General features: G+C 37.2%; 3 protein-coding genes across 3 annotated transcripts; 1 reads left to right on the top strand and 2 right to left on the bottom strand.

Moving 5' to 3' along the window:
* Window positions 1-393: 393 nt before the first annotated feature.
* LOC110862885 (RCC1 and BTB domain-containing protein 1) lies at window positions 394-4,846 on the top strand. Its single transcript, XM_035845915.1, has 8 exons — window positions 394-678; window positions 752-1,065; window positions 2,047-2,124; window positions 2,632-2,982; window positions 3,054-3,178; window positions 3,523-3,629; window positions 3,910-4,040; window positions 4,102-4,846. Exons 1-8 carry the CDS (start codon window positions 468-470, stop codon window positions 4,246-4,248), a joined length of 1,464 nt encoding a protein of 487 aa, XP_035701808.1. The 5' UTR covers window positions 394-467; the 3' UTR covers window positions 4,249-4,846.
* Window positions 4,847-8,650: 3,804 nt separating this feature from the next.
* LOC110862887 (protein snakeskin) lies at window positions 8,651-10,483 on the bottom strand. The gene is made up of 4 exons (XM_022112096.2): window positions 10,313-10,483; window positions 10,013-10,216; window positions 9,244-9,534; window positions 8,651-8,803 (listed from the first exon to the last, which is right to left on the bottom strand). Exons 1-4 carry the CDS (start codon window positions 10,367-10,369, stop codon window positions 8,789-8,791), a joined length of 567 nt encoding a protein of 188 aa, XP_021967788.1. The 5' UTR covers window positions 10,370-10,483; the 3' UTR covers window positions 8,651-8,788.
* A 6,913-nt stretch (window positions 10,484-17,396) lies between these two features.
* LOC110862884 lies at window positions 17,397-19,143 on the bottom strand. The gene is made up of 2 exons (XM_022112092.1): window positions 18,239-19,143; window positions 17,397-18,132 (listed from the first exon to the last, which is right to left on the bottom strand). The coding sequence occupies exons 1-2, from the start codon at window positions 19,141-19,143 to the stop codon at window positions 17,397-17,399; spliced, it is 1,641 nt and encodes a 546-aa protein (XP_021967784.1).
* Window positions 19,144-19,628: the final 485 nt, after the last annotated feature.

Here is a 19,628-nt window from a genome sequence, read left to right as displayed (position 1 = left end):
AAAATTTCGAAACTTCCTATATGACCCATGTTAAACTAGCTCCTCCCCTTTATATCACATGTTATAGCCCACCTCTGCCCACCCTCGTGGATGTGCCTATATCTTCATACATATTTATGTATCATGCTTATACGTATAAATATTAGGTAGAGCAACTTTGTCATACAAAACAAGGTTAAACACACGCAGTGTAATAATATCACAACTTTAAAATATAAAAAAGCCAAGGGAAGTGACCCAGCAAGCGTGGAAAAAAGATCCCTTAAAGAAGGCACTTTCTATTTGTATCCAACGATTGGACCCAAATTCATGGAATACTTACTTATTTATAGCAGAAAAAGGGACCATTCCGTAAATTCCGCACTGTCCAGTCACCCCCTTCAGTCCATTACTACAATGTCCAGTCATAATTTTAACCTCTTGCGTAAAACTAGTATCGTAACAATTCTCAACGAAAAACAATCATCATGGAGTCTCAGTTGCAAATATGGGACATATTTCGCGATTTTTCCAATGATAACGTCTCCCTCTTACGTTCCGCAAGACTCGCCCATGTTCACGGGAATATCGCCATTCTCATAACTCACGAGGACGACGTGTATCTCGCAACTCGGCGGAACGACCTCGTCCCCCCGAACGTTGTCAAGGTGCCGGAACTTTGCGGTAAAGAGGGGAAAGGTAAGCAAATGCGGGTTTTATTGTGCAAAAATAGTGCCAATTTTTTAGCACTCCTTCCTTACCACTATTTCAGAGTTCATTGTCGAAACTAATTTTATGATGATGGTGACGAAAAATGGCGAATTATATGCGTGGTCACATTACTCACCGGAACCAATTTACCGTCCCCAACAGAAGATGGGGAGTCTGAGTGGGAGATTCGTAACAAGCGCCGTGCTCTCACCGGGGTCAGTAATCGCGTTGGTGTTAACGGACGATGGCCACGTTCACCAGTGGGGTTTTGGGCTGGTGGAACCCTTCCTAATCCAGGTGGACGCCACGATGGGGAGAATCAAGTCTCTCGTGTGCAGTTATTGGATTAGTTTGGCTCTCATGGAAAATGGAGAGGTAAGAGAGTCTTGCTATGTTAGCGAAATTTCATTGGAGGGGTCGAAATAAAACCATGGTGTGATTTATTGTGATTTTAAAAATCGCCATGGGGCGAAAATCGGTTTTAAAATTAGTTTTTGTGAAATCCCGTCACTCTGATGTAAATCGCATCACGGTGTGATTTCATGATATTTCAGCACCCGCAATCTAGCAGATAGTAAATACGTATACGGTGCTATGTAGATGGCGATTAATAAAATCACGAAAATCACAGCACATATTTCACTTACATCATAAATCACAATTAAATCACAAAGTGTGATTATCGCGTTAGGAACAACTTACAATGCGAGGCCGCGAAATGTTTACTTCCGATCTTGTGGGAGTAATTTTATTTTGTTCGCCTCAAAAAATAAGCCGACCCATAATTTTGCGTTTTCGATAATGCTCAAATTTGAGCGCGTTGCGGGAATTTCAAACTTTTTTTCAGCCAAAATCCTGGATCTTAAAATCTTCAGAACTTTTCAGTTTTGGCGCGAATTAAAAAATCCAAAAATATTTATGTTCAGAATTTCTTCCTTAAACTTGAAAAAATACTAGTTTTCGAAATTTTGAAAATTCGACTTTTTGTGTAGGGTATGATTTTCGAAAAATTGCAAAACTCAGAAAATTTCAGAATTTTCGAAATTTCGAAAACTAGTATTTTTTCAAGTTTAAGGAAGTAATTCTGAACATACATATTTTTGGATTTTTTAATTCGCGCCAAAACTAAAAAGTTCTGAAGATTTTAAAATCCAGGATTTTGGCTGAAAAAAAGTTTGAAATTCGCGTCACGCGCTCAAATTTGAGCATTATCGAAAATTCAAAATTATGGGTCGGCTTATTTTTTGAGGTGAACAAAATAAAATTAGTCCCATCAAGATCTGAAGTAAACACTTCGCGGCCTCGCATTGTTAGTAAAAAATAATTTTATAGCGTCAACCATTTTTTTATAAAAAGGTCTTTTACTGGGTGACAAAGAGAAGTCCGGGAAAACCGAAAAAACTCGAGGCACCAAATCTACCACCGTTTAAGAAGGTTTGTAAATATTGGCGCAAAAATTATAGTCATCAAATTGATTTTTGGTCAAATTATCAAGTTCATTTCCAAATAACTGACAAACTTAAATTGAAATTAGTTATCGAGATGCGAATTTTAAAAAATTCATTAAAAAAATAAGATTAATTGATCGCATTTATATTTGTTCATACTTCCAACTGTAATTTATTTACGTGATTAATTTACGTGATTCTAATAGTAGACATCTAGATATTATATAGGTACATACTTGGTTACCATGTCCACCACTAGATGGCGATTATTAAATCACAAAAACTACATTGCACGTTAAACTAAAAAAATAACATTATCACAGTCGAATCATAGGCGCAGCCACGAGGGTGGGCAGGGGTGGGCTATAACATGGTGTGATATAAAGGGGAGGAGCTAGTTTAACATGGGTCATATATGAATTTCGAATTTTTATCCTGTGGCTGCGCCCATGAGTCGAATGACCGCTTAACAGAAAACTTAATCAATTTATAGATCACGGCGAGCAAGACCAACATTCTTGGATTGACGGTCCAAGGATCGGTTCATTTCGTCTCACCTGCAGCCTATCTATGGTGTGATATCCCAAAATTTAGCAACGTTCGAGACATCACGACACATTTTACCGAAGAAACTTGCGTATTCCATTTAATGGAGGAGAATCTAGTTGCAAAAAACGTTGCGGAAGATGAATCAATTTCCCATATATTTTTGAACAATGGAATCGACGAGATTTTTGCAATTCTTTACCAAAAATCGTATCGGTCTTTTAATCCACAAATTAAATTTGGGTGTGACACGGCGCAACGAACTTTATGTGAAGATATTGCCGGCCTTTGGAACTCGGTGAGAAATACGGGACGTGAAATAATTAGAGGGTGTCATTCTTCTAATTTTTTATTTATTTTGACCTTCAGGATGACACCGATGTCACGTTTTCCATCCAGGGTAGAAAGATTAAGGCACATCGGGTCATTCTAAAATGCAGGAGTATCTACTTCGCCAAGATGTTTGACAACGAGTGGAAAGAGAGTAGAGATTCGTGAGTAATTTGATTTATTTTGCAGTAATTATTTTTGTAATTAGGTTATAAATTTATTTCTGGGGATCAAAACGAGATCAAATTATTGGCAAAGATTTGCTTTACTCTTGTAAAGAAATCAAATTTTTATGTTGAAATTGTGAATTTATTGGTTAATTATCTCGTTTTAATCCAAAACAAATCTAAATAGGTCTGTATCTACTTTCTGTGCACGTTCCGTTGAACCCGGAGAGACTAAATCCCGCTCCATGATAATTAACGTTAACCTATATTTAGTCTCCCATCTTTCCAGGTCCAACTGAACCTGAAGAGAGAGTAATTTCATATTTAATTTCATCCACTAGGTATATTGATATTCCGGATGTCAAATTCTGCGTGTTTGAAGCCTTCCTGTACTACATTTACCATGCCAGAGTGTATTTCTCGGTCGATCAGTACGATAATATTTTAGGTTTGGGGAAAATACTGTTTAAAATTATTATTTTTGCTCAATATATTCAGTGTTTAGTTTTGCACGTCCAAATCTATTTTGGGCATGGCTAGTGTCCAAAAGTGTCCAATGGGGCAATGTGCCACCATGGAGTCACTTTGCCCAATTCCTATTTGGGACACTTTTGGGACATTTTGGACGCCTCAGTATTCGTGTCCAAAACCACTTTTGGACAATGTCCTGTCCAGGGTAGTTTTAACCAAGCGAAACCCTGAATATATTACATTTTCTGATATTTTAGGTCTACTCAAGTTGGCTGACTGCTATTGTGAGACTGTACTACGGAAAGAGTGTGAATTAATTTTGATGCAAAATATTAATTCTGAAAATGCCTTCTTTCTCTTTGAAAACGCGTATCTGGCCAACGCTACGGTAATTATTGTTACATAATAATAACTAAGAGGATCATTTTATTGAAAATTTCTTTATGTAGGAGTTAGAAAACGGAGCTTTTAACTTCCTCCTGGTTAATAGATCCACCCTGCTGGACAATATTGAGGGGATGGACGCCTTACAAAGTGTGCTAGGACCACGTGCCATGGCCAACTTGGTGTTAAGATTGTTGCCTCGGTGTAATTAATTGTGTCTCCCCTAATTGCGAAGGAATTATGCAACTTTCTTGAAACCATCGGCTGGAATTATGCACACTTTTAATTATTTAAGAATTTGGTTAATTAATCATTTGTATTGAAGGGCACATTTACACAATATTGGGGAAAAAATTTGATGTGTTTCCTCGTACATTTTGAGCCCTATTAAAAAAATGTTACTAAACATTTAGAAACCCTTTTAATATACTGTTCTAATTGATATTTTAATTTTGGTGGTAAGATTGTTGCCTCTATGTAAATAACAGGAAAAAATCTTGAGACGATCGGACAGAGTTAAATATTTACACTCTTAATTATTTATTAGATTAATTAATTTATCGGTATTGAACGGCATGTTTGCGCAATATTGTGAAGAAAATGGTGTATTTACTTCTATAAACATTTCCAACTTTTAAATGTACCCTAGAATTTCGAAATCTTTTAATATTCCGAACAATACCATTTCAAAAATTTTAAATCAATATGTAAATATTTATACTTATCTGACATATGAATCTAATTAAGGACGAGATTAACTTCAATGAATAAATATTCGATAAGATAATACAGTACTTATCGAAATTAATACTTTTTTAATTACTTAGCAATCCTTTCGCGTCTCAAATGTTTGCTAAATTTAAAATTTATATCAGTCCAAATCATTGTGACAAATTGTATAAAAAGCCATTACAGTTACCTACATATGGCACAAAACCAATTAAATGTAACTTCAAATAATGAAACCAGAAGATAAGAAATGTCTTCTAGACTCGTTGAATAAGAGGAAGTCCATTATCTAATTTACTCTTTTTTATAAATTTTTTAGAATTTAATTTCAAGCAAATAACTACGCATATATGTCCATACATAACTCTTCCGCACAAATACTCAATTATGCATTGTGTAATGATTCTAAATTTTGATTTAGCCCAACTCCGCAAAACTTTTTGAGGGATTGGGCCAGTGTTGCATATTTCCCACCTGAAAGACTTTTTCCCGGTGGGAAATGGGAAAAATTAGAAAAAAATTTCCGCCACCCAGCGTATGTCGCATAAGAACTAACATTTTTCCCACTTCTTCCCATTTCTGATTGATTTTGGTGGGTGTTAACAAATGTCTTTACCACACTTTTCCCAAGTGTCCGGTAAAAAGTGGTTTAAACCACTTGCAACACTGGGTCGGGCACGTAGACAAATTATCCTTTTCATGACAAAAACCAAATTCATTCAAGTTTCAGACTTTAATCCGAAAATAACTTTACTTGTCGAGTAATTTATCGTCCGAAATTTCCTAACAAAAAATAAACGAAACGTCCCCACCCTTAATATTTTTGATAATGACGGTCACCCCACTAATGTGGCGATCACTTGACAATTTTTCGAAATTGTTTGCCTACATGCCTCCATTTCCACTAGAGTGGAACGTTTCCAAACAAAAAATGGTTTCTCGAACAAATTCGAAAGACTTATTTTTCTGGAAGATACTAATGTTTTGGTTATTTGTTGCCATTCTTGTTCTTCTGATTCTACCACTGGCCAAGATTTATGGTTTTGCAGAGATAAAATTCCCAACAATGATGATCATCGTGCTGGTCGGGTCTGCTGACGGGCTTGTCGAACTGTTGGAACTTGTGACGAAATCGTGTGCAGAAAATGCTGCAGTGGCTTTTAACTTAATTGTTGTGCTAGAAAAACAAATACGTAAGTCGAATGATGTTCTTGTGGTTACGTTTTGCAAACTTCGACGATTCTACAAGATTCGAAGTTTATGCAAACTTCGAAGATTAACTAAACATTTCAAAATTTACCTATTTTCTACAGATATTTCCAGCATTGCTTCAAAATCCAAAATTTCCAAGGATATCGTCGGCATCGCTCTAAACGTCATCACCTATACTTTCTCCATCTACGCCGTTATCGTCCCCATTTGCGGCATTTACTTAAAACTGGATCCCTTCAGCTTATTCGAAACCCTAATACCCTAATACCCCCGACATGGCTTCCCTTCACGCAATACATCTTCATTCCGTTGAAGTACACTCTAATTTTCCAATGCTGTCTAATGGCTCGAGTCATGTCATTTTTAATTTGTGCCCCTACCTTGGCCGCATATCTCATGACAAGCTGCATTTCCTCGCTGTCTAAAAACTCCAGAACACTTGTGATTACTGGACGATCAAAAATAACCCAGTATTTTTTTAAGTACTCCTCCTGTCAAATAATTTTGGCCATGACGGAAAACTTTTCGTCCCAATGTGTCGCAATTTTCATGTTTTACGGTTTCGTTTTGTGCGTCCTGTTTATTTTTGTGTCACTAAAAATGTATCACGTAATCCCACTCCCGTTATTCCTCGTCTTTCCAACATTCGCAGTTTCCCTGGCAGCCGTGACGTTAATCATGTTGCCGGTAATGATCTCTATTTTTAAGGAGTCGAAAAATCTCAGGAACAAATGGAAACGTTTCTTAACCCTGTGCTACGATAAGAGACACGTTAAGAGACAAATCATGGGGAAACGTTGTCTCCGAATTTACGCAGGATTGGCGCAATATAACTTCTTTATGTGTCAAAGATCAACCATGACGACGTATGGGGAGGCATTGTTAAGCTATACGATTACGGCGTTAATGTCGTTCGACACGAGGGATGTACAAATTGCTATGTGAAATTTTCGAGAGTTGTTCCAGATATGAGTTTTGGAACGGTGAGTAATAATAGGAATCTAACACAATTACTAGTAATGCGAATGTGTAACACTCAGATTTAATCGGGACTAATTTTATTGCTTTTAAAAAATTTAAAACTCCCGCAAAACCCTTAAAAATGCGGTTAGCTTATATAACGGTGTGATCAAATTAATATTAATCCGGTTAAGCTTCAAGAGTCACACGTAATTTCTTCGCATTGTAAGTAAGTAATGTTTTTTTTGCAAATAATGCACCAATCGAAATTTATCTACTCCTTGATTGTATCAAGTTTGCTAGGGTTCTCTGAATAACATGGAAAAGCAAGTCGATATTTATACATTAATTATTGTACGATTGGTATTCATGTTTTCCAAATTTGTGTCCAAATTTGCTTTCCAATCACATATTCACAAAATCTCTTACGTTTCCTAATTGCAGATGAATAGAGAAATTTCCACGAGCTATTGTCTCCACTCCTTTAATTTTCTGTAAACATATTGCTAAATACATAAAATATAATTAAGTAAATACAATTATCTTTCACATGGATCAACTTAACGACCATTTTACTGATTCCAACTAGAAAATAATTAAATATTCAATAGGATTTTGCTAAACCTAGCAAGGATTAATTCTTTCTTTTAGCAAGGAATAATTTTCTTATCTCAAATTTATAAGCTAAAATTTAAAACTACTTATATTGCCAAACAAAATATCTAAAATGTTTAATATTAATTAATGCTAAGGAATTCTAATATTAGTGAGACCTATTCCTAAAAAATAATATTTTTCCTGACTATACCTCATTACAATGAATGCACATACTTATGTAGCTCGCTTTAGAATTAGTTCGACGATATGTATATAACTCTTCCGCACAAATACTCAATTATGCAAGAGATAATAATTCCAGTTTTTTATTTAGCAAAAAGTCTTAAAAATTTTTACTTCTTACCCTGTAATAAGCAAATCGCGTAGCTAACTAATTTTTTATTCTACAGAAACCAAACCCACTCTAAGTTCAGAGGTGGTACAAGAAATAACTATTATTTTCAAAGAATTTAATCGATCCTTAACTTTCATTAAATTTTATTATTATTCCCCCTGTGAAATTAATTTGGCCATAACGGAAAACTTTTCGTCCTAATGTGTCGCAATTTTCATGTTTTACGGTTTCATTTTGTGCGTCTTGTTTATTTTTGTGGCACTAAAAATGTATCACATAATTCCACTCCCGTTATTTCTCATCTTCCCAACGTTTGCGGTAGCCCTGGCAGCCGTAGCACTAATCATGTTGCCGATAATGATCTCCATTTTTGAAGACTGGGATAATCTGAACAAAAAGTGGAAAGTTTCTTAACTCTGTGCTACGATAAGAGAATGGATTTGGAAATAGTTTCAGAATCGGATGTCGGATAAATTTCTAATAATATTTAATCATGTAACAGTGTGATTTGTGTGATATATTGTGATTTTAATAGTCTCCATCTAGCCATGTTACAAAGCTATCATATACCGCGCTAGATGGGGACTATCAAAATCACAATTAAAATCGTAAGTTATGATAATCACAAAAATCAAACAATATCACAAAAACTGTGATATTTACACGGCCTTGTATGGATAAATGGTCGTTGTATGGATGGTTTAGTGAAATCAATAAAATTTAATATGCCCACGGGTGTTCATAAATCGCGAATTAATCGATTATTTAGTAAATCAAACTCAATTTATTACAGCAGAATAAAGATAAATGATTCCTTGTATTTTTATATTCGTAAATTTATTAAACAAAACTTGACAACGGTTTCAAAAGTATATTTTTTCCCCAATCCAATATATATTTCATCCAGTGCGAATCTTTAATTAGAAAATTATTCACGTTTTGTTGACTGTGTAAGTTTCTTAGAAATATATACATAATCCCTAATCATACTATTATCAAAAGTGTTAACTTTAAATTTTTATCAATACCTTATCAAATTATGCTAAATAAATGTCATTAGGGTTGTACGATTCCCTGGGAGTGATAATAGTTTCCCAGAGTTTTAGGGAGTTTATTTTTAACATTGGGCTTATGGGGGAATAAATATAAACTCCGTGAGTTTTGGGAGTTTAGGGAGTTTCAAAAATCCCTAAATTCCCAGGGAGCTTGGAGCGGACAGCGGTACAACCCTACATGTCACACCGAATAAATATATATTTCTGAATTTCTTAACTTAAATTTCTTATTCTTTGAAATTTTATAATTAAATAATTGTCCCACAGATTTACTTTCCTAGCTACTAACTCATTCTCACCTCGTTAGCCGGAACACCATGATATTGTACCACCCTTCCCTTATCAACCGTATCAATGCCACCACCCCGGTTATCTCCACTTTGACTCATGGAATTCATAAATTGAGAAACCACAATCTCCACGAGATACATCACAGCAAGGACGATGCTCAGACTCCCCATCCATATCCCAACGCAGGCAGGATCATTTTCAGTGAAATGGTTTGCTGGTATAAATTTTAGCCAAAAGTGCAAAATGATGACGCCACTGAAAAGAAAGGCAATTATCCCGTATACGAGCATCACTGTTTCCTACATAAAACATAATTTAAATTAATTACCAATTCCAAGTTAAATTAAACATCATAAAGTAAAATATTGGCGATATGAAAAAACGAAGTTAGTTGTATTTTTTACCGTGCGGTGGTAACTATGTTTGGCATAGATTGTCACAGAATGCGTGACAAAAGATATCACCAAGTTCAAACTTGTTACGATTCGGAGTAAATGTTTAACCGGATAGTAACAAATTTAAATTTGGTGGAAATTCTTACTCGGCACGGTAAAGATAAAAAGTTTCAGATGGTATTAACCAGTGGCATAAATTGGTTAATACCAGCCAGTCTTGACCAGGATTTTAACCAGGATTTTGAAAAAAACGGCATTTACTGCTAACGATAGTTTATAGATGGTGGTAAACACTATAAATTTTTCAAAATTTCAGTAATTTGCAACTTTTATAGTTCCTTGAATAATACCCATGTTTTTCATTAATTCAAGTCCAACTTACTAGTGCCCCCCTACTGTAAAAACTCCTCCTGTTGTAAAAATAGTTGAAGACTTGTCCAATTAATTGGGCCTTGTTAAAAGTTATGTAACCAATAAATGTCGCAGCAACGTAGGCTTCTGCGTCATGATTTTTATTGTACGACGCTCCCATAAAGTACCCATTGTCACCTTTGCGATAAATATATATCACGATGGAGTTAAGGACCTGTGATGGCAAAAATTAGAGAATATCACAAATTAAATATATAATGTGTACATTTAAAAAAAATACACTATATGCTCCAAATTCGAAAAACCTTACCAATTTGACCAATTGAAAAAGTACAAGGACAATTTTTAAAACTTTGTAGGCTTCCATGCCGAAAAATTTGTAAATTTATGAATTGATGAATCGCAAAAAAATAATAACGCCGATAAAAATGATGTAGCTTGTCGTATGGTGGAGATGGAGTGATATGCGAAACGTTGTTAAGCTTCCTTATCACTACGGATAAGTCGTGTCCTGTTGCAAAACAAATATTTCATGTTATCTTATCATTTACATACGTATATAGATACATCGTAGGTAGGTTCAATTTATACATCCTGTTTTTTGCATAATGTTGCCAAATCCTGACAAATGATGAGCAATCATTCCTGGGATATTTGTTTGTTGTATTATTATCTCGTTTTGGTGTATGTTTTTGAAATAATTGATACCTTGTGGACTACATAAATATATATGACGAATTATACGGAGATTGTGATAAAACTTTCCACGAAAATCATATTTGTCACCCATCTATAAATTTTCACACCGACGCGTAACAAATTCGAATTTGTTACAATACTTTCACATATTTTGGGCATGGTATTATTATATGGAATGGTCCCGCACGTTTCAAATCGTTACAACATTGTCTTCTAAATAAGTGTATCTTCAAAATTTGATGAGAATGATTTAAGATGAAATATGTAAAGTTGATAAAAAGTTGATACCTATTGTAATATAATCTCGACACATTATTTTATTTCTGGAATTCTTGAAGTTTACAAACTATGTTCTCTCTTGATGGATTGGTTTCCAATCCTGCGTCAACTGCACGACCCCCTCGGCGGAATATCTTTGCGAATAGGCGACGGCGAACATGTGTCCCACGATGAAATTATCCATCACATCGACAAATCTTTCAAGCTCGGTGTGACCCTCGTACGATGCGAGGAGGGATGCTCGAACCAAGATGTAGTCATCTATCGCAATACTAAACCAAGGAGACAAATTATTATAGTAAGGAATTTTATAAAGTAAATATTTTGCTTTTTTGCAAAACATTGGGGTTTTCACATAGCTGGGGTATACATCATTATAAGTTGGCTTTTTTTGTTGACGATGCCTAACAATGATTTGTTAACGTTAACATCGTAATTAATTCCACCAATATATGTAACCGTAGTAAACGTCATAAATTCTAATAATAAAAAACCAGTCCCTATAAAAGATCACCTCATATGTTCCACTTCGGTCCGAATAGCTTCACAAATTTCTACTCCGTTCTTCACCTTGTGCAAAATCATGCTACCTGCACCTTCTTTGTCCACGACGTCCTTCCAAACTCCAAGGACATCGTTTTGTATGCAACAAATGGATTCGCAAAGGTGCATCAAGTGTCTCACTTGGGGATGGGATGTCAGGTAGGGTGGAAGTTTAATTCCTGACACGACACTTATCACTATGACCATGGAAAATCCACCGAATTCCTGTCAACACACAAGATAACAACGTATAGATTGCAAATATATAATAATCAACGTAAAAATGTCACTAATCAGTCACATACTGTCACAAAGTTGTTAAAACATATTAGAATCGCGTAGTGTCACCGGACGGTGATAGAATTCTTTACAGTGTAGTTTAAAGTTTGACAAGGTACGTTACCTTAATTCTAAAAGATCTATAGCAGGATTCACTATATTTATCCAGATTGTCCGCCTTGCTCCACCCATGGGCTTGAACCCATGCCCCAATATGTGCGAAAAGGGTGGTTTTGGCATACTTAAAATTTTCTTTACACAACTCTTCTACATTCTTTAATACCGTTCGGACAGCAGACAATACTTGCTGGACGAATGGTGTTTTCAAAAATAATTCGTCTTCATCAGCACAGTCGGAAAACGTTCCTGCTTCAAGATCAAGACATTTATTCATTATTTCGATTAGTCGTTTCCTGTCTTCTTTTTCCCTCCCCATGGTAGCAATTTGAGAATCTGGATCATCAAAGATGTCATCCAGTATGAGAGCGAGACACATAATGAGACAATATATTCGATAAGGTGGCCCATATTCGGCGGGTAGTTGGGGTGGATAGGTCCAAGCACAAAACGGAATTACGGCCCCGACAATGATTTCTATCCGCGAGGGGGTCAGACTATGGGGAAAGTGGAGACAAAGAAAGTTCCGGATATGCTCTGTTGAGGCGATTATCTAAAAATAATTGGAAATTTACTTAATTTTTACAAAAAGTGGGAAAAATTTTACCTCTTTCGAACCGATTTCTGGCGTATAATTATAGCCAATGGGATGAAGGAATGGGAACTTAAGTTTAATTCCGTCCTCTGGAAATGAATTTACTGCAAGTTTGCTTATTTTGCAGTCAATCCAACTTTTTTCGATATCCATTTTATAACAAGTTTAAGAATTTTATATATTAATTTCTAAGCGTATTTCTGAGCGAAGAATAAAGTAGCCATTTCTCAATTTCACATTTTACATTGCACCTACTAGAATTTTGCAAGTTCAGAACTTCCTTGTTATAAGTACATACTCATTTTAAGGTTATGGAAAATTTAAGATTCTGTAGTAAAGTTAAAATCGCAGGATGTAGTTATTTAGAATATTGCACAACATTATTCATCTCATTCATGATATGTTACGTATTTAAATGATAAAAAACATAATGTTCAAAATTTTGTTACTGCATAAAATACGAAATGTGCAATAATTCCTTTACGTTACGTAAAAATTTAATACTTAATTCTTCATTTACATACCCCAAAAGTTATTTAATGATGGGATTCGCGAAGTAATTACACTTTTAAATTACGATAAACTAGTATTTAAAAGCCGAAAAATTGACTGTTGGTGGGTGTGATTTGTGAATGTTACTTATGGAGCGGGGACCGTCAAACCAGCAAAGTGACTCATAAGCTTGTAGCACAGTAGTTGAAAAGTACGGGGCGAAGATAGACTTTGTGTGCGGGAAAGTTCAACAGTGCCCAAACTAACCAACCAACAAACCTGTACATACATTCGATTTGAAGTTAGATAACTCAATCTTCACGATTTGTACCCAATTTTAGACGAATCTTTCTTTGCCTCAACATTTTGGAATTAATGTAACGAATTTATAACGAATTGTGTAAGATGAGTAGGATACAATGATATATTATGATGCGGCATATGTGTGTCAAATTTCGGATTTTACCGCTGAAATATAAATTTGACAGTACTCCTTGATGCATCAATCCTAGCTTGCTCCTCCTCCCACCAAAAACGCAACCGCGATTCGACCCAATGTACATAGGACAGGTCCCTTAATTACTTTATTCTAATCTTAATTTAGATGTCTATGTATTTTTTGTATGTCTTGTTCTCTAATGCACCATCACGCCATCAAAATCCAAAGTGCATAAAATGTCAAGATAACTTTAATAGTTTTGATTAATTTTTACAATTACATAGATATTTACCAACACTACAAATTTATTTACTAGGGTCTTGTTATTTTGCAAATGTGCAAACTTATCATCTGACCTTTAACTTCATTACTTCGATGTTTGGCTACATAAATAAAATTGTTTATTCAACATGCACCACATCTCGTACATATTTCACATTTACAAATGTACAAGATCTGAATATAGAAAAAATATTATCTTCACTTGTACAGATGCGCATATTTCTGGATTAGAAACGAACTTGGGACACGCATATAAAATCGATCACGATTTGGCAATTAATTAATGTCATTTTCACCATTGGCGAAGTCTGATTAACATCTCAATTTACACTAAATAAAATTTTTTGGTAAAATCTTTCCACAGAAAGCGAATTAAGAACTCAGGTATTATTTTTCAAATTAATTTACAAGTATAAAATATTTTTTTCAATATAAATTTTCAATCTGAATTAAATATTTCTTTTAATTTCTGAAATAATGTTGAGCAATTTTTTATCCCAAACATATTTAGGACAAATTAATTATAACTTTCATTATTTCTATATTTTCAGGATGCTGAAACTTTTTGTGGTATTGCTTCTTGCAGCCCTTGTCAATGCTATGACGTTATCCAACACAAACTTCGAAACATATCCGGACGGCGAATCTGCATGTATCTGTACGGCACCGAAGTGTAGTGGACAAAATCCGGATTACGAATGTGGGGTGAATAAAGTTTGCAAATTTCTCGACGCATGTGGATGGCGCTGTCATGGAGGATTTCTGGCTCTGTGTGTCGCCATATGATAAAATTATGCCAAAATTTATTTTGTGTAAGAAAGCCGCAAATTTAAAATTTCTGTTGAAGGAATTCTCACTAAATTTAATTTTAGTAGTAATCTTACCTTAGTTTACAAAAAAGTTTACCAGAGGTTGGAAATTTGTAAAATAAATTTTGTAATTGGGCATATAATAAGATAAATTAATTTAAGGGGGTAAAAATAAATGTATATTTTAAGGAAAAACTTGCTACTATAAGAACGGAATTATTGGAGAAATTATGTTTTTAACGTATCATATTACATAATTGGCAGGATTAAAAAAAATTAATTTCATCCTTCACGTCTCAAATTCACTTGCTCATCATCAAACAAAATTTATAAGTGGATAAAATTGATGAAATAATTAATATCGTGCATAAATAGCAGTATCACTCGCTACATATGTATACACCAACAACATATCCAAGGGGCATCAAAATCGGGCATTGCAAAGATCGTACGTTTTCCTCCTAAGTGAAATTAATATGTTGCATTAAATACTTGAATCTAATGCTAATCTTTAATGGCACACTTACAGGGGGTATGGTTATTTTTGGAAACTTAATCTATCGTTGTAACGCTGTTCCAACCACGAAGAATTTGATATGTCATATGACATGCCTATGGTGAACCTCAGTGTTGTCGAACGTGGGCGCACCCACACCTCCATTGGGGGTGGGGCGATAGGTTTTAACGGTGAAGGGTAATAATGTATGCGTTACCGAGTTGTTGCAGCACCTACCTTTCAAACGACACCCCACTCGATGGGGTATTAGCATCTTGATAATTTCCACTTCCGGAGGGGTGTGGCAGCCCATGGGAGTGGTTAATACTATTTATTTGTGTGTCACTGAGTTGCTGCGGTATAGACCTTTTGAATGATACCCCACTTGGTACCTAGTAAACCTAAGTTTTTAGTTTTTTGAAGGGGGTGTGGCGGAAGGTGGGTGTGTCATAAAAGGTTTGTTTTAGTGTTTTCAAGATTATTAGATCAATAGTTTTCGAATGATACCCAACTCAATGGATTGGAAAATAAATAAAATACCAAACCTTGGGGGTGTGGTTTATGGTGGGTGTGGCTGGGGGGAATTAATTTTAAGGCCCGTGGGGCTGGTTGGCCTACCTTGTAAGCCTTCCGAGGACACCCAGTAAGATAAGACGAAGATTCCAGACGCCAACTTAAGTTTTGAAGGGGTGTGGCTACGAGTGGGGGTGGCGGAGGGAACTTGTTTGCAGAGGGGTGGATCCTACATACCCATAGGTTTCCATAACATTTTTAATTTTGAAAATCGGTTCAGAATTTCAAAAGCTACACAAATTTAAAGTCCAACCGCCTATTATTTCTGGACAGACCATAGGTGGGAATAATTTTTCACACTTTTTCCCATTCCCCACGGGGAAAAGTCTTTTAGGTGGGAAATATGCAACACTGATGCAGGTGTAGTTATTCACCACTCCCTAATTGTATTAGCATCTGGTAGCTAAGGCATCTCATAAACTTAAAATTTGACTTCTTGCAAAAAAATGGTAGTTTTCACGTAATTGGGTTACACAGCGACGGTATTTTTCAAAAGTTCGTATGTTTGGGTCGCATGAGCAGGGTATTCCGACCCTGGGTTTTATTGGGTTTGGGTTTTTGGGTTTTAGTGGGTTTTAATGGGTTACAAATTAATAAAACCCAATGGGTTTTACCATGTTAAATGGGTTTTATTTGGGTTTTATTGGGTTTTATTTGGGTTTTAATGGGTTTTATTCGAATTTTGCCAAGTTTTACCATAAAATTGAATTTTAAAAGTTAGAAAACCTTAGAAAGAGTGTTTATACTGCAAATGAGAAACTAATTTCATTATTACAATTTTCATGTAAATTCGATAAAAATCGATTGTAGACTTTAAGCTTGACAAACTTGGTAAAAAAATAAATAAAAAAAAACTAAAACAACTTCGTACGGTTTATACATACTGAACAAGGAATTATATATGCTAACATTTAAATTTTCAAATAGTTAAAAACTATTTTTTATTGAAATTCTTAATAAAACCCAAAAAAACCAATAAAACCCATTAAAACCCGTGGGTCGTAAATTTTTGAATAAAACCCTGGGTTTTTTCCAACCCTGCGCATGAGTCATATTTTGCCAATTAAAACTTTACAGGCCAGTGTTTCACTTGGTTAAAACCACCCTGTCCATAAGTGCCCAAAATAGAAATGTGCCAAAGTGACTCCTTGGTGATTAAAGACCATATTGCCCCATTGGACACTTTTGGACATGACAATTTTGGACGCTTTTAGACATTGGCCATGTCCAGATTAATTTTGGACGTCCAAAACGAAACACTGAATTTGGCAGTACTCCTTGATGCGTCAATACTTGCTCGCTCCGTCTTCCCACCAAAAACACAACTTTCCCCAACGATCCGACCAAGCCCTGACAAGGACAGGTCCCTTAAGTACCTTATTCTAATCTGCATTTACATGCCTATGTATTTTTTGTATTTCTTGTATTCTAATCCACCATCACGCCATCAGAATCCAAAGTGCACAAAATGTCAAGATAACTTTAATAGATTTGATTAATTTTTACAATTACATACATATTTACCAACACTACACATTTATTTATTTAGTATGGTCCTGTTATTTTGATAAAGTGCAAACTTATCAACTGACCTTTAACTTCATTACTTCGATGTTTGGCTGCATTAATAATATTTAGTAATTCTTTATTATCATTAGTAAGGTAATGTATTCGCAGAGCTTCAGTAGTTACACAATTAAAAAAATCATAAAGGCTGACTTCAAAGGAGTCGAACATATTATCTATCCTTACAATTAAAAGAAAATCCTAACCTAAAAATTCGTGAAAAGTCTAAAAATAGTAAATCTCGTCCAGCTCTTTGCCTGCTGGAAGAGTACCTAGAATTGACGCGACATTTCCTCGCTGAGTGGCGAGAGAGAGACGTTGACGTAAAAATGTGCCGGCATTCGGCTGACCGGTTCGAGCCACAATTCTTTGCCCAATTTCCTTTATGAAGGACAGTCCCTCTTGCCCCCACACACCCGTTGTCTCCATCGCAATAGGAACAAAGAGGAATCTGTCGAGGAGAAAAGCATAATGCATCTTCTTCCGCTCTTCTGCCTTGCTGGCTGCAGCGCCCTGGTGGCGAATTGTGTCAGAAAGGTGACTGGGGGCATACGTGTCCACGCAGGTGTAGTCCCATACAAGGGATTTGCCTCGAGACCAGGGGACAAAAGTCATCCCGTCCGGTCGCTTCCCGTCTTGGCGTGAACAACCGGGTGGTTCAGTGATGCACGGGACTTCGGCTGAGCGGAGAGCCCGGGCGTGGCGTGGAGAGTGGCGCGACCAGCGACCTGCACTCCGGCGGCAGGAAAGACCATGGTAGCCTCGCGCGGTGACTTGCGCCCCACATGGGCACTTGTGGGGTTGGCAAATATCACATCCAAGGCGCAGGGCAATGGCGACACGGAACGATTCGTTAGGGAGGTGTGTACCAAGCTGGGGGGAGGGTAGGGCATTAAGCCATGCGCCGGCGTACGGGTCACGGAGGGCACGAAGTCGAGCAGTATCCTCTGGCGTGGGTGCACTGATTACGAGGTGAGATATGGTGACGTCTAGAATTGGGCGCTCCCATGCGGCCTGCATGCTTCTTATTGTTTCTGGGGGGGGGTTCAGGTGGTCCAAAGGTTGACCAGCGTTCTTCTCCTTCTGTGATGGCGACATCAGTGCCACGCATATCCTCTGGAAGAAGACGATCCATGAGGGGCAGGACCCTGTAGACGGACGCGAGAAAACACGGTATCGCCACGTCTACAGAGTGCCTAACCCCAAGGCCACCTTCTTTCACGGGTAGAGAGGACTGCATCCAAGCATCCTCAGAGAGTGAGCAGTTCAAAATTCCCTCTAAAACGTCCCTAAGCGTCGTGTCGTAGTGGGTGAGGGCATTGAAGTTTCTCCATGTGGGAGCACAGCGGAGAAAGTAGATAAGTCGTGGTATGGATATGGACGCTCGGAGGAGGTAGAAACCGGAGTGGGACGAAAGTTGCCGTAGCCGTTGGGATAGCTTGGCTAACTGTTCAGTCTTGTTGGTCAAGATAGCGCCGATGGCTTGATCCGTGATGGGTGCGCCAAGGAGTGTCGCACTCTCCAAGGACATCAGCTGAATCCCGGGGGCCACTTCTCGAAATTGTTGTAGTATTGAGATGGTCGTGTCCACATCGGCCCCCAGGATTCCTAACTCGCATTTTTCATGGTTCAAATGAAGCCCCACTTCCTCCCCCATTCTTGAAACCGTTGCAAGGGAAGCAAGGACTTTCGCAGGCGAGTCTGCAACAGTGCCATCGTCGAGGTACCATATATTGAGCTCTGTCTCCATCGCGGCGACGATTGGCTGAATTATAAGGGAGAACAGGGCGGGGCCTAAGGGGTCTCCCTGTTGACAACCCAGGAGAGAAGGGATGGGGATGGTCCCGTAGAAAAGACTTGATGATGACGCGTAGCACTGGGAGATAAATGGGAAAATAGATGGCAAATGTTCCTTAACGGCGTGGAGAAGTGTGTCTCGTCTCACTTCGTTGAAGGCGTTCCTGAAGTCCATTTTTAAGAACGCTTTAGGGGATATGTGGGGGTGATTCCAATAAACCCGAGCGGTGTGTGCACCAACTTCCGCCCCTCCCTAATTCCTACTCCTAACTGATGAGGGGAAAAGTGTTGGACAAGTTGCGGGGTGATCCTTGCCACAATTACTTTGGCGGCGAGACGACGCCATGTGTTCCCCACAGCAATCGGTCTGATTCCACCAGTCTTCTTCTTTAGCGCAGTAAGACATGCCCCGTAGAACACATGTCAAAATTCTTGTGGGACTCCACCCTTCATAATTAGGTTGAGGAAAGCAGTGATAGCCTTGACGAGATCCTCACCTGCTTCCCCCTGGTTGCACCCCACCAAATCTTTCAAGATCTGAGGTCGTAATCCGTCCAGTCCTCCCTGGCTGACCCTGGCGGAAAAGTAGAGATCGCTTTGCCCGCTTCCAAAGCAACAACTGGTAAAGTTAAGGTGTCTTCGGGTGCCTGAGGGAAATCT

Source organism: Folsomia candida, unplaced genomic scaffold (assembly GCF_002217175.1).
Source record: "Folsomia candida strain VU population unplaced genomic scaffold, ASM221717v1 Fcan01_Sc075, whole genome shotgun sequence".
NCBI classification, from domain to species: Eukaryota; Metazoa; Arthropoda; class Collembola; order Entomobryomorpha; family Isotomidae; genus Folsomia; species Folsomia candida.
The sequence above is the reverse complement of the archived record's forward strand: the minus strand, read 5'-3'. Positions and strand labels throughout refer to the sequence as shown.

Coding starts and splice junctions, on each gene's coding strand:
- LOC110862884 (XM_022112092.1), bottom strand. CDS start 19,143: ATGGACTTCAGGAACGCCTTCAACGAAGTGAGACGAGACACACTTCTC. Junction 18,133..18,238: donor ACAGAAGGAGAAGAACGCTG/GTCAACCTTTGG, acceptor CCTCGTAATCAG/TGCACCCACGCCAGAGGATA.
- LOC110862885 (XM_035845915.1), top strand. CDS start 468: ATGGAGTCTCAGTTGCAAATATGGGACATATTTCGCGATTTTTCCAAT. Junction 679..751: donor TTGCGGTAAAGAGGGGAAAG/GTAAGCAAATGC, acceptor CCACTATTTCAG/AGTTCATTGTCGAAACTAAT. Junction 3,179..3,522: donor TGGAAAGAGAGTAGAGATTC/GTGAGTAATTTG, acceptor TTCATCCACTAG/GTATATTGATATTCCGGATG.
- LOC110862887 (XM_022112096.2), bottom strand. CDS start 10,369: ATGGAAGCCTACAAAGTTTTAAAAATTGTCCTTGTACTTTTTCAATTG. Junction 10,217..10,312: donor TTTTTCAATTGGTCAAATTG/GTAAGGTTTTTC, acceptor TTGCCATCACAG/GTCCTTAACTCCATCGTGAT. Junction 9,535..10,012: donor TTTACAGTAGGGGGGCACTA/GTAAGTTGGACT, acceptor TGTTTTATGTAG/GAAACAGTGATGCTCGTATA.